Source organism: Anomalospiza imberbis, chromosome 7, assembly GCF_031753505.1.
Source record: "Anomalospiza imberbis isolate Cuckoo-Finch-1a 21T00152 chromosome 7, ASM3175350v1, whole genome shotgun sequence".
NCBI classification, from domain to species: domain Eukaryota; kingdom Metazoa; phylum Chordata; class Aves; order Passeriformes; family Viduidae; genus Anomalospiza; species Anomalospiza imberbis.
Window position 1 is genome coordinate 16936672 of NC_089687.1, and position 14497 is coordinate 16951168.

General features: G+C 34.7%; 1 protein-coding gene across 5 annotated transcripts in view; it reads left to right on the forward strand.

Moving 5' to 3' along the window:
• PSMD14 (proteasome 26S subunit, non-ATPase 14) overlaps positions 1-13001 on the forward strand; it is a 46638-nt gene extending 33637 nt beyond the window's left edge. For all 5 annotated transcript variants that reach the window (XM_068195653.1, XM_068195651.1, XM_068195655.1 and 2 more), the window contains 5 exons: positions 3422-3529; positions 6656-6730; positions 9069-9194; positions 10337-10399; positions 12580-13001. In XM_068195653.1, the coding sequence (XP_068051754.1) occupies positions 3422-3529; positions 6656-6730; positions 9069-9194; positions 10337-10399; positions 12580-12678 (471 nt within the window). In that variant the 3' untranslated portion in view covers positions 12679-13001. The remainder of the gene's footprint in view (positions 1-3421; positions 3530-6655; positions 6731-9068; positions 9195-10336; positions 10400-12579) is intronic.
• Positions 13002-14497: the final 1496 nt, after the last annotated feature.

Here is a 14497-nt window from a genome sequence, read left to right on the forward strand (position 1 = left end):
TCTGGAGACACTTACACAAGGAAAAATTAAATGGTCAGAGTGGTGAAATAGTTGCACTATGGAAATGCATTTTAAAAAAAATTACCTTCAAATTTCTGGAAAACATCCCAATAGCATAGACTTCTGGTTAACTTCTTAATGTCTTTTTAGGAAAGGAATTTAGCATGAAGCTTGGAAAAAAATTTTTACTTGAAGAGTACATATTATATTATATTATATTATATTATATTATATTAGTAATTTAAGTACAAGAAAAGCTTTAATGTTTTGGTTGGGAAATACTGACTTTTTACAACAAAAATCTAAGCAACGGAGTGGTGGTTTGTGCTGGGTTTAATTAATCCTTAGAAGTTCTTTGTTCAAAATACTGTGTCTAAAGTTTCCGTCGTGGAATAAGGGGGTGACCATGTTTCTGTCATCAGTCTGCATCATTCTGTACTTCAAAATACACAAGCATAGAGAGGAGACATCAACTTGTACACACCTCCAAGTGCTCACTGGGGCTTTTTTCTTGGATCTTACTGTGGCATAATTAACACCTACTTCACCCATTGCTCATTAGTACACTGGACATTAATGAGTCTATTTATTTTTATGTAATCCTCTAAAGGCAGGACTGGTTTATGCTCACTATGAAAAAAGCAACTATATTTCATAGAAATGAATATTTATTGTTGTATTTATGTTTTTATTGTGTATTAGGTCTAAATTTAGCCTCCAGGTTGCTGAGCATGTTAGTTTCTTTAAGATGGTTGCTATAGTGATAGCAGCAAATTCCTTTAATCTTAGTGTAGTTAAAGTATTTAGTTACCATTGGTCATCAGAGTGCAACTAAGATGAAAAATAGCATTTGCACATCTACTTTACCCCTCTGAGATGGTAGGAATTATAATTTTATCCTTTTAAAAAGCATAATATTTTGTACTTGTGATTTCAGTTTTTCATACTACTTTCTGTTAGATTTATATTTGTTCTACTTAGAAAATACTTGCATGTCATTCCTTCAGGAGGACATAGAAAGTGCAGTGTATTCCCATGCAGCTCGTGGCCAAAACATACCAAAAGTTACTTCTGGTTAGAATTAAGATATTTGAGCAATATTCAGTACCACTCCTAAATAATTCAGGAACTTGTTCATATTTTAATGTGAAATTTAACTAATCTGAAAACTCTAAGCAAAATGTTGAATTTCCTTGTAAAAAAAAAAAAGTTTAAGAATTTTTTTATTTTCCATGGCTCAAGCCCCAAAACAAATCCATGCTGGACAATGCCATTCTTTCTGGATAAGCTCAACGTTGTATGGTAAAGTGCTCAGTTAAATTCAGGTCTAGAAGCAGGACTGTTGGTAAGCTATAAAGCAACTCCTTGCCTTTCTAGTATGCTGCCAAGTTCATTTTTCTTGCTCCTCTGGGTAAATTTTTGCTTGCTCAGTTTTTTTTCCATTATCTAGCTAGTCTCTGGAGAACCAGCGGTGTGCTTTTTTTTTTTTTTTTTTTTTTTTTTTTTTTTTTGCCTTGCTTTGCTTGACTTTGTAATTTATACTGCCTGTTTGTTATGGTTGGGCATTTCCAGGTGTTGATAAATTAGTGCATCTGGTTAAAATGGAATTCAAAGATACATTAAAAAAAGCTTGTCAAAAGTGTTCTGAGTTAGAGAAAAAAGGTAAAATATGAAAAAACCCCAATTACTTCTTATGAAAAGGAATGTATAGATATATAGTAACTGTTTTAGATATTTTTGAGAATTATTCTAAATGTAATTCCTTTTTTTTTTTTTTTGTAGCATTGATATCAGATAGCATACTTCTGCTGCATTCTAAATCTGAATTGTGTTTTTTTTTGTTGAAAAAAAATACCACTAGTAACTAATTTTAATTGGGTCACAACTGAACATTGTTAATAAATAAGATCTTTTTTGGAAGGTTTTCTGCATGCAATTTGGAAACATGGCATATGCAGGTGGATCTGGCCAGCAGCTGAGAGACCAAGCAATAGCCCATAGTGGCCCTCAGTCAACACCACTGTCTCACTTGGGTCTCAAAAGTAAATCACAACTGGTGATAAGTTTGTGGGGTTTTTTTCTGTTTACACCTAATGATTTTTTTTGTTATAAATACTTGCCAATTAACTTCATTTCCACATGAAGGACCTCAATATTTTTTCTTGTAATCCTAAACACTGCACATTATTTAGTTATTATTATTTGTGTAAATGGAGAGAAAAATGTTGGAACAAGGTGGGAGACTGTCACTTTCTCTGCAGACTTCAGGGACATTGGTGGATTTCTTGTTTTTTCAACATAAACAAAGTTCAAGTCTAATTCCTCAAAATACCAAACCAGCCGTGTAAATGCATCTGTTGCTGTCCAACTCGTAGTACAGAGAAGAAAAGAATAAAAATTATTATAGAAAAGCTGTTAAAAGGAGATGTAAGTTAATAACTCTCCAAACATACACAGACAAGATGCCTACGAAGTCTGCCTGGTACTGCTTTAGTGGACGTGCAAGGCTGTACCTGCACTGGTCCAGTGAAAAGACTGGAACCAAGAATTTTTCTTGCAGTTACAAGCCTGTGCTGGTCAGGACACAGTAAGAGTGGGTTTGAGTGTATTGCTGGTACATTCTTAGGTCTGTTTCAGATCCTATATGTTTTGAACAGGGGTGGGGGTTTTATTGTGTGGGACCATGAATTTCTCTTTGCAAAAAATTTCATAGACAAATTTAGCACAGGACAGAGTAAAAATCAGTGATGGGCTTACATTATTTGCAATAAAATAGCACTGAACACTGCCTAGCATGTACCTTTAAATCATAAATGACCTTGGTTTTCTTTTACTCTATTTTTTACTCCTGAGCATGACACTGACAAGGACTTTTTAATCCATCAGACAGTTTATAGACCCTTTCGTAGTCACAAGAAGCAAAAAGCATCTGACTAGAAGGGAATACATGGGGCAAGTTCCTTGCTGGCTATAATTTTGTTGTCATTTCAAGTATTGTGGTAGTATAATTGATGTGACAGGACTGGGCTTTAGACTTGGTCCCTTAGCTTGTGCTCACTTTCAGTTTTAGTCTCTCTCTGTCATTCATTTTGATTGGATAAGATTTAGGTGACAAACATATGCATAGTTTTGAGGCTTAGAGTAAGTGTACATAAAATTCAATATTATATGGTGATATAATGTATATAAAACTTACAGTTCCATGGAAAAGGTAATAATTGGTGTCACCTTACAATACAAGGTAGTGTAGTGTGCTGATCACATAGCCAGCAGGAGGTTCTTTTTTATTAATATTATAATTAAATGATTTTCTGGATAAAGGCCAAAAACAGATGAGAGTTGATTGTGCCTTGTCCACTGTTGCTTGGCTCTATTAGTTGCATTTTCTAAAAAGAATTGACTTGACATCTTGTTTTTACAGGTTGTTATTGATGCCTTCAGATTGATCAATGCTAATATGATGGTCTTAGGACATGAACCAAGACAAACAACTTCAAATCTGGGTCACCTAAACAAGCCATCTATCCAGGTAAACCTAGTGCTACTAGTCCTGTAAATTGCAAGATTTATTCATCAATTTTGGGGAAAGGTACTTAAAACAGTAGGTTACAAATTATTGTTCTCTCTATTGCATTTTCCCACATGCATTTATAATTGATGTGATTCATCAATGGACATGTATATGTGAGGGGTTTAAAACAGAGCCCTAAATTAGCTACTTAAGAGTGAATGCATGTATTTAATGTGTACAGCAAAGATTCAAGTATAAATTTATGGAAAGGCAAACTTTATAAAGTGTCAATTGATGACATAACATGTGATGCAAGAGAAGTGCTGTTTTCAGTCCTACTGAAAAACTGCTGCTTATCAACATCTCATCTTTCTTCAAGTTAAGTTGCTCACAAATAAATTATGGAAAAAGTTCTCTCCTTTCTTTTTACTATAAGTTTATAGAGGTTCTTGCTTATTATGTAATCTAGATTAATCCTTGTGTCTTAAATAATTAATCCTTGATTTTTATGTAATGCAGTAATTTGCTGAAAAAATGGTGGAGGAGGATCTTCAATGGATAAAATGGATGCTGGATTGGCTTCTGCTGTAGTATTTCCTTTTAATACACATTTGTGAAACGTAAATATTCAAAGTTTGATTTCTGAAGTGGACTTTCACTAAAAAGACAAAAGTTTTGGTCTTCACTGAAGCAAGCCTTTATTTTGAGAAATAGCTTCTATCCTGAAACAAGTATCCTCTGGAGTGATTAATGTTTTTATCCCTGTCGTTCTTCTGCCTCACTGATTTTTCTTTTAAAAAACTTTCCCCCCTTACTATGTGTTCTAAAGGCGTGTGGCCTTGAAACCATGAAGCCCAGTTCCTGCTTTTGGTTCCATTACTTGAACAATAGAAGTAATATTTTGCTAGGTAAACATCCAAGAAAAAGACCATCCACTAGTCAGAGCAGAACTGAAATAATGGCGGAATTTGTGCTCTAAGAGCCATCCTTTGGGGGGTCCTAGACCACCACACCCTTATCTGCCAAAAGATAAGTTGTTTTTTTCTTACTACTACATTGAAACTCTTTGGTGTTAATAAAAATGCTAGCAAAAAAGCATCTTTAAATTAAAGACTGCTTCAGGAGGCTGTGTTTTACTTTTGATTTTTAAATTGGTCAAAACTGCGAACAATAATGAGTATGAAATAAGCAAATACTCTTGATTGGATGTAGGCAAGCCCATGCTTGCATGTTTCAGGGCTTTTTTAACTGAGCTTTTCTAGACCATGTGTAATGCTTTCCCTTGGAAACCCCTGCAGTATTGTTCAGCTTCATTATTTTAAGATCACTGTCACTACAGCGTGTCATATTTTGGCCATGGGATTTTGGGTTTCTGTTATTAAAATGGGTAGTTTTTGTTTGTGTTGATTTTTTGCAAGCTGGCAATGAGCTGTTGCAAATGTCACTGTTATGATAAAAATCATAATTTTAAATGGTACTCTGTTTCTGAAACTGCAAGAGCTCTTGCAGTGTTGTTTTACTTTTATTTTAAGCCTTGAATAAAATTCTGACCCAGTTGAGGACAGAAGCAAGCTAATACTGATTTCAGCTGGGCTAGTCACAGGAATTATAAGACATTACTTAAAATCTCAAGAAGAAGAAGAATAAAGTAGTACACACCTTGGCTTCATTCCCTTTTTGTGTGTGTGTGCTTTTCTTGAGTTCCTTTACCAACAGCTTTTTTACGGTTGTTTACCTTTTGCATTTCCCAATCTTTTAAAGGGTAGTTTTTGGAAAGGGGGAGGAAAGGGAGAGGACAGTGGGAGAAGGCAAACCTGTTTGTCAAACTTTAAGAACTTGAGAAAACTTCCTAAATATCTACACATGAGTTTATACACAAACACCAAAACCTCATATGCAGTCATTTTGAGTGAGATAAGAAAATGGAAGTGGAAATTACTTACCATTAATAGTTTCAGCTATAAATTCTGTTATTGATAATAAAGCCTGTATTTTACAAGCTTAATTAAAATGAGTTGCACAAGTAATAGTTTTATATAAGTGCTAATTCTCATAACTTTTTGAGTAGATTTTTATCCTTGTATATGTGTTTGCAATAGAAATCTGTTTAAAATATATGTATGAAAACATTTTCAGCTTTCCTACAGATAATTTTGTAATGCTGAAAAATTAAGTTGCATAGGATGCAAATACACATTCATTTTTTATAGCTAGCTCTAAATATATATTTAAACTTTAATAGATGGAATGCTTTAAACAGAAGATTTATCACTAATTCAGCATGCTTTATGTATGATTTATTGTATCTTGTTTGTAAATATATACTTCATATATAAAATTCTGTTTGAAAATAGACTCTATTAGTTGTGATGAGGATTGATCATAGAATTTTACCTCCCCAAATATTAATACAACTCACCCTTAAGTCATAAATGTAAAAGGAAATATCTAATGCAAGTGAGCAAAATAGAAAATACGTGCATACAGCTAAAGTTAATTAACTAAAGAGCGATTAACTAAAGTTAAATCTCAGTTGATCAGATTGTATTTGCAGAGGGCATAATTATAGTGAAAAAGGTGGTTTGTTTTTTTCTTCATGTACAGTTAAAAATAAAATTAGTTTCAATATCCAAGGTAATTTGATACACATTGTCTAACTGAGGTTGTTGCTTGCTTCAGTTAATCCCTCTTCTTGTTGTACCCTGGAGAATGAACTTGGGAATGTTGACAGTGGTTATAAATAAATAGGTAGTCTTTTGTTTGTAACAGAATATTTTAATAGGAATGATAACCAAATTTATTGAGAGAGAAAGGATTTGAGAGAAATATGTTTGTGCATATGTATCGGTCAAATGTTTGAAGGCAGTTACCATTTTTTCTTATTATAGTTGCTACTGTGTGAAAAAAAAAATCTGTGGTTTAGAAATAGAAAACATAACTGTCAGTTAATGAACACAAAAAGAGAAAGAACCAGGTATATTTGCTTCATATCTCCTTGTAGTCTCTGCATTTTTTTCTTGGTGTTTTTCCCTGTATTTGAGTGGTGTTTAAAGATGTTTATATTGAAATGAGCTTTCTCCTTCTGATATTTCTTCATTTCAGTGGTGGGTGATTTTAATTCAGTTTCTCCCCTAAATTTTGCAGGCATTAATCCATGGACTAAACAGACATTACTATTCCATCACCATCAACTACAGGAAGAATGAACTAGAACAGAAGGTAATTGTTTCAGCTTTAATTCAGAGTACCACAAGCATTATACAAACTATTTAAATTTTGTGGCAATACTCTGATTTCAACGGCTATTTCAGTATTTGTTTTAACTCTCCTGGAATAGGTGGCTTCTCTTCCAGAAAGCACTTGAATGAACAATCATTGTGATGAAACTTTCCAAAACCACATTCTAATGACCATATAAATAGTTTGGTAACATTTTTGTCCACCTTATGGAAAGTTGTCGTGCTGATCTCTGTACCTAAGCTTGTACAAAGTTTCAAGTTTTCAATGATGAATCTGAGAGACATACTAGCTACCTTCATTTTTCACAGGCTGGAATTCCTGAAGCTAGGAGAATTTTTAACTGTGTTTTCCAAAATGGAATGTATAACCAAGGGATGTTGGGTTTTTATTTGCTGTAATCACTTTGACAGAAGGTACTTCCAGTCGGTATGATTGCAACTTCCCAAGACATCACTGAATATCAGGAAGTAGTGATGTCCTGCATTTACAAGAAGAAGTATTATGGAGTTACTGACAACAAATGTCTTTTGCTATTTTTGCATCAAACATCAGGTTACGTGCAAAATCTAGCTTGAGAGTCCCAACCAGGAAAACAAAAAGGAAGAAAAAAGCTTACATATCATCTACAGAAGTTAATTCTTGAAAAGCCAGATTCTATCCTCTGTGTATGTTCTCTTGATATGTCTGTGCATTTTCATGGCCTTGTTAGGGTTATAAATTGATCTCAAAGCTTATGATGAAATGGTCAGAAAAGTTTTTTCACTGAATTCAGACTTTCTGAGTTACAAGTAATAAGAAAAGAACCCAGTTTCAAATAGTGGAGGAATACGTGTGCAAATTAAGGAGCTGGAAAGAATGTGTGAAATGCACAACCATTTTTAGTGCAGTATCAGACTTCCAAGACCTCAGTGTTACTGAAAAGAGTAACTGATTGAACAAAACCAGCTCTGTCAAGAAGTGTCGGTGAGGCATCCAGGGCATTATTGTTTCCAGTAAAATGCAACAATTTGCCAAATCCAGTGTTGTCTTAAGTTCCAAGTGTGTATTTTTGTCAATGGCTTTATATAAGTGAGTTATTACCTTTGCAAGTAGGAGAATAATCTTGACCAAGTTAGGAAGACTTTGATCTGTGAGGCAACAACTCTCTCTTCACATCTTTCATGAGGCAGTTTCATACGTATCTCAACCCCCACCTTGTGATGGTGGTGATCTGTTATCTCCATCTGTAGTAAGAAGAGTACATGCTTCATGTATTAGATTAGGAGCTCATCACACCAAACCTTAATTTTAAAATCAAGATAGCCTAGCTAAACTGTCCATATGCAGTTTGCCTACGACTCCTTCTGTCAGCAGCTAAGATCTTGCTAACACAAATTATGACACAAACTTTCTACTCAGTTCACATGTTCCAAAGCCAGGTTGCTTTGTAAGCTCTACATAGAATGAAACAGGTAGAATGAATTCAGGTGATAGCAAATACAGGGATGACCAGTTCTCAGACATGTCTAGTGAATGTTCACAGATGGAAGGCAAGCTGAAACCGTTTGCTGAAGGGGTCCTCCCTATAGTCATCAAGTGTGCAGGAAATCTACAAAATACACTTCCTTTATAATTGAAAATAAAGAAATTGCTATTGTTCCTTTGCTCTATCAAGATGACGTGAAAGTGTCGAGTAAAACCTTTCAAATACAAGTAATAGTGCCTGCATTTATCACCATCAAATCTCTGTGCATTTTATCCTATGGTTTTTATGCTTGCTTATTCTGTATGAGGCAAAGACACACAAGTCATGCTTTGGTCACTTTCAAAGTCTCTTTTATCTTAACTGTCAGTTGCTTCCATACAGATCAGTTAATCAGTGAAGCCTGTGTAACTACTTTATGAATTTAATCCAAGCATTAAAATATTTTTCAACTTCATCAGAGGCCAAAAGCTTCAACTATTCAACTATATGGCGGCTAAAGTATTCAATTTTCTCTTAGCCCTACTACAAGGCAATTGTGCATTCTTAACCTGCAGCAAAAGTAACAAATCCCAGAAATCAAATCTACATATTACTGTCAAAGTAAATGTGACCCATATTTTCATGCCTCATTTTCATCTTTAGGATTCAAGAAGTTTGATCTTTAAAAGGTACACAAATCTATCTTCTACTCTAGTAGAGTAGTTTATCATTGCATTTCCTATATTTAAACACTGACATTGTAAGATCATTTTTCTTTATGTTCTTACTATAAATTGGTTACCTGTCAAAGAGATCTTCATAGTATTCTGAAAGTATTTCAGGTGAATGCTCTAAAGAGGTTTTGTCTTGCAGATGCTGCTAAATTTGCATAAGAAGAGTTGGATGGAAGGTTTGACACTTCAGGACTACAGTGAACATTGCAAACTCAATGAAACAGTAGTCAAGGAGATGTTAGAATTAGCTAAGAATTATAACAAGGTATTCATAGTCCATAATGATATAGGGATAAATGTAGCTGTGTTTATGAAGTGAAGTAATTAGTTACCTAATTTCAGGTGGAATTGCTTAGTTCAGAATGACTGTAGTTCGTACTAATCACCTACGTATGGTTTCTGTTTTCTGATCAGCTTCTCAGGCACTGCCACCAGATTTTTTACCCTAAACTTTTGTCCAAGTGTTTAGTTACATGCTTTGCTTTGAAATGTGAGTAATTATAGCGATTTTGTATTTTTACTTAGTGACAAGAATATAAGATTTCTGTAGATCAAAATGAGCAGTTAGTCAAATTTTTCAATCCTTCAGTCAAGGACTGTTTGATCACTGTGGCAGAGTAAACGTTATTTATCTGTATCAGTCTAGTAGATAGGCTGTAAGTATTTAGAACGCATTCCAGAGCCCAGTTCAATGTTCTGTTTAGATAAGAAATTTGTTATTGTTGTTGTAAGTAAGAGGAATCACAGCTGCTTGTCCTGTTTTAATACTGACACACTTAGAAATATTTCTTACAAATACTAGATCTCAAAAAGCATTCTATGAGTAGTAATCATGTCAGTAATTCTTAACAAGTGTTATTTTTTTAACTCCTTAGAAGTCCTTACAACCAAAATTCAGTATTACATTCACTAGTTAAGTTAGTGGATGAACTTTATGAGGACATTGTATTTGAAGGCAACATAACAGTATCAAAATATATTAAAATAAATGACTTTAAACAGTACAAAAATGAATTGAGATCAAATCTCCAATAGTTGAAACAGTATAGTAATGCTGGGTTTGGTTCTATTTTATTATTTTAACTGTTTTTAACTATTTAACTATCTTTAACTATTGATACTGCTCATTTAAGATTTTTGCTTACTAACATTTTGGTAAATACGTGACAATAAAACCATTCATAAGTATTTGCCTTGATCTTTTGCACTAACACTCAGTAATTAAAACCACGTCTGCTGAAAAGCTGAAGTACCTTTCCTTTTGACTTTCTGAAATGTGTTGCTGTTTGATTTTTTTTATCTTTTTTTTTTTTTTTTAAGGAACAGAATTGTATTTTGCGAATCTGTGGCTTGGGGGAGAAGTAAATGAAATCTGAAACACTGACCTTTTCTGTGTTTCTTTCACAGGCTGTTGAAGAAGAAGATAAGATGACACCTGAACAGCTGGCAATAAAAAATGTTGGCAAGCAGGTGAGGTGTGATGAATTAGAGTGAGGTGGAATTATATGCTTCGTTCATTCTAAATACTAATTTTTTACATGTGCAGAGGTGATTTTAGTTCTACATGCATGATATTCTCAATGCTTCAAATAATAAATTTGTTTTTGTTGGAGGTTGTGCAAGGAACAGGGCCTTTGACTGTAGGTAATTGGCAGAATATCTGCAAGCCATGTTCTATATGTGTTTTTATTACATGCTGAGGAACAGGGTTGAAATTTAGTAGTTTTTCCTTCTTCATTTGTTTTAACTTCTTCTAAGAGACATAAAGATATCCAAGTCTGTCTCAGAGAGACCCAGACTGTGGAGACATTTAGAAAATGGTGATCATGGAAGCAGAGGTGAGGGGGGTGTGTTTGTACATTATCATGTAAAGAGCCAGCTCACCCCAGTCTTCAGTTCATGAGCACACTGTCAGTGCTTAGCTCTCAGACACACTTGGCAGGTAAGCTGAGTTCCTTTGTATTGGTGTTTGAGGAAAACTGGGACCACAGCTGAAACCGAAAATACCCACTCAATTCATTACCATTCCTTTGCAATGTTAGGATATAATGTCTTTTTAAAGACTCAGCAAAAAACTATATCTACATTTGATTTCAACATAAAGATTGAGGAAATGTGCTCTTGTGAGCAAGAGGGGAGAGCAAAGGAAATTTGTAAGAGCTTGTGTTCAAGAAGGGCAATGAAAACAAGAAATAGCTTTTAAAATATCTAGTGTGTCCGTAAAGAACCAGTGCTTATTTTATTGCTAGTAGCAGTAGAAGAATTTAAAAGATTCTGGATTGCTCTTATGTGTCAGCTTCTAGCAGCAATGTCATAACACATCTGCACTATTGTTCAGTCACTCATGTATTTCTGTAGCATTCAGAACAATGGAGTTTATGCACACCTACACATACATAAATATATACATATAAAATATGTAAGAAGGGTTGTATTTTAAGGGTTATGATGTCATCTCAAAGAGAACTTGAGCTTCACTAGTTGTTACACATATGTGAAAAAAACTCTATTTTGATATGATTCTTCAAAAATAAAAGAATTTTTTTCCTGATAAAATTTTTAAGTTTCCTTTAAATGAAAAAAAAATGGTTTAGTGGAGTAATTTTCAAGTGGAGTTTTTTATGCAACTTAGATAAAAAGCTTTGTAAACAAACAGCCACTCACAATAGGGGTATGATGTTATTAGGTGTATAATTTGTTAGGAACTGAAAGAATATTGGAGAAATGTCTGATCTTTGAAAAGGAGTTATTTAAGAAGGGCAGCATACACAGATTCAGTAGCACTCTTCTATATAAATTTAGATGGGTTCATTACATTTTGACATAATTCCATCTTTAAAGGAATTACAATTCCCATGTATGATTGTCTTCCATATTTTAATTTCTTTACACACAAGAATTACTACAATAATACTATAATAAACTGTAGACATCTTTTTGAGGTATGCCTGATATTTTTGCATTATTTGGAGATTAATTATTTCGTATCAGTGGTGAAACTGAAGAAGTGCATGGGTATGATTTTCAACCAAAAATAATCTCATTGTTGCATGCAGATGCCCACAAATGCCTACATCAGTTGAGTAATAGTGTGTAAAAATATGTATTTTCAGAAAATTGCTCAGGCTTAACATTCAATTCCTAAGAGCATTTGACAGGGCATTGTTCATGTTTCATGTTTTTATGGGTATAGATACACTAATTTTCTTGCAGTCAACACAACTATTCAAAGACTGTGTTAGATGATGCTTGAATCTCTGCAAGATGAGAGCACACATTTGCAAAGATCTGAAAACAAATTGCAGTGTACCAGAACTAAGATTAAAATATTGGCCTTAGTGAGATGTATAGTAAAATTCACATGTTTTGTGTTGTCCTTTAAACTAACTCACATCTGCCACGGTTACTCTTGATATGCTGGATAGAAATTTACTTCCCAAGCCTATCCTCAGCTTAACTGTTAGTATGAATTAATAAAATTTTGTTCATGGAAATTCAGTCATTTGCTAGGTGTTCCTAGAATGGAAAATTTAGGAGCATTACTGGCCTGTGTTCATTAACTCACAGACATCTTGAATAGACTTGAAGTAAATGAAATCTTTCAGAGATGTGTTTCAGTCATTCCTCTCATGGCATCCTTTGTATTTCAGGACCCTAAACGTCATTTAGAAGAGCATGTGGATGTGCTGATGACCTCAAACATTGTCCAGTGTTTAGCTGCTATGTTGGATACAGTTGTATTTAAATAACTGATTTACCGTTGGTGATACTTTCTGTGTATACTTGTTTATTGTTTCTAATATAAAACAGAGGTTGTTGAGGCTCTATTTGATTAAACTGAGACATCTGACTTCATTTGCAATGTAAGTGCAGCACTATAACACCTCTCAGTCTCTAATTGTGCATTTGCTTCAGTTTCTTTTTGTCAGGGTCCTCACAGATTCCAAAGCATTCAAGAACACAATGTGGGAAAAAATGGAGTACATTTTCATTTAATATTTGGGGGGGGGAAATCAGTAGTACATATATATTTTGATTGTTGCAACATAATAAAAATACATTTACAAATCTGTCTTAAGTTCTGGACAATGTTTTTTGAGAAAGGACAGCGGGAATTAACAAACAAGAAAAAGTGTTAGTAAACATTTGTTTCCCCCCACTGTAAAACTACTGAGATACTAATTGCTAGGAAAGCAAAAATTCTCTACTGGAATTTGGCTCCCATTGATTACTGGTTACTCTCACATGGGGATTAGAACAAAAAAAATCATAGTGCTGAATTCTGAGCATGTACAAAACCAAAAATGCTGAAAATTCCTCTGTCAGTTTTCTTTGAATATTATTCAAACCCTAATATCTATGGAAGACAACTGACCTTAAGGAAATTAATTCAGTTGCTGATAACTGAATCACAGAACTCTCACAAGTGGTGTCATAAATAGCAGTATTCTGAGAATAAACATTAAAGTGACAGAGGCTGTTCCAGGTTTCATGAACCCACCCTCCTATGAGAACATACATGAAATGTTCATATATATAAGTATGTGGAAAGAGTCCCAACTAGAATATGACATTTAAAAACCATTTCTACTGACTGGAGAGGGAAACACTTGCAGGAAGGCAAGTGGTTTGCTTAGTTTGAAGCAGGCAGAGCCAAGTATCTGGGTTTGGGGAGTGACTCTGGGTTTTGGGCAGGGATTTTTGGATTGGAATTTTTTTTCAAGTGTTGGATGTTGCTTAGGCTGATTTGATTCTTTTGTCTGGGCAGAAGTTTTCTTTTTCTCTTTACTGTTGGTTTGGATTTTTTTTTTTTTAGTAAACAGCAACAGTAGTGGCAGGCAAATATTTCAAAACTATCTGCATCTCTTGTTGAAGATAATTTTTTTAAAAATTGACTTCTTATTTGCATACTTAAGGAAATAACCCTGAAATTGTCTTATTTTCTGGCTTATGGCCCTATTTACTTACACTTTACCATTCAAAGATTTTTCTTTTGTTTGAAATTTCTTATTGAGGCCTTTTAATTTACTATTTTAGACTAACTCTCTCTCAAAGTATATTTAGCGTGCACTTACTTCAGAGGGAAACATGCAGATTTTTGCAGCTGCCCTCCTTATGGCCTTCCCTCTGCCCCCACAGTAGGCAGTGGAATATCAGACTGGGAAAATGGAGACATACCAAACCTCATTTGCCTGCATGTAGTTAAATGGAAGTTCTTTCTGGAGATTCCCACTGCAAACCTGCGGGTGGTTGAGGAGGGCTGCATTCAGGCCTCGCATTGCCGGATGCGCACGCCCAGGGTGAGATGGGGCAGGAGCTGATGGAGGGACCTGCCCTGGGGCTCGTCTGCCAGGGGGGCTCTGCATCCCTGCCGCTCTCTACTCCCACACACACGTGTAACACCACGAGGGAGACAGAGTTTGGCAGGTCGTGGGTAACATGGCACTGCAGAACAGGAGAGGAGCTAGCGCAGTGCTGCAGTGTATACATGCGTGAGAGGCTGGTGTAAGCAGGGAGACAAACCAGTGAGTCTTACATATTCTAAATTAATTTTGACAAATGTACATC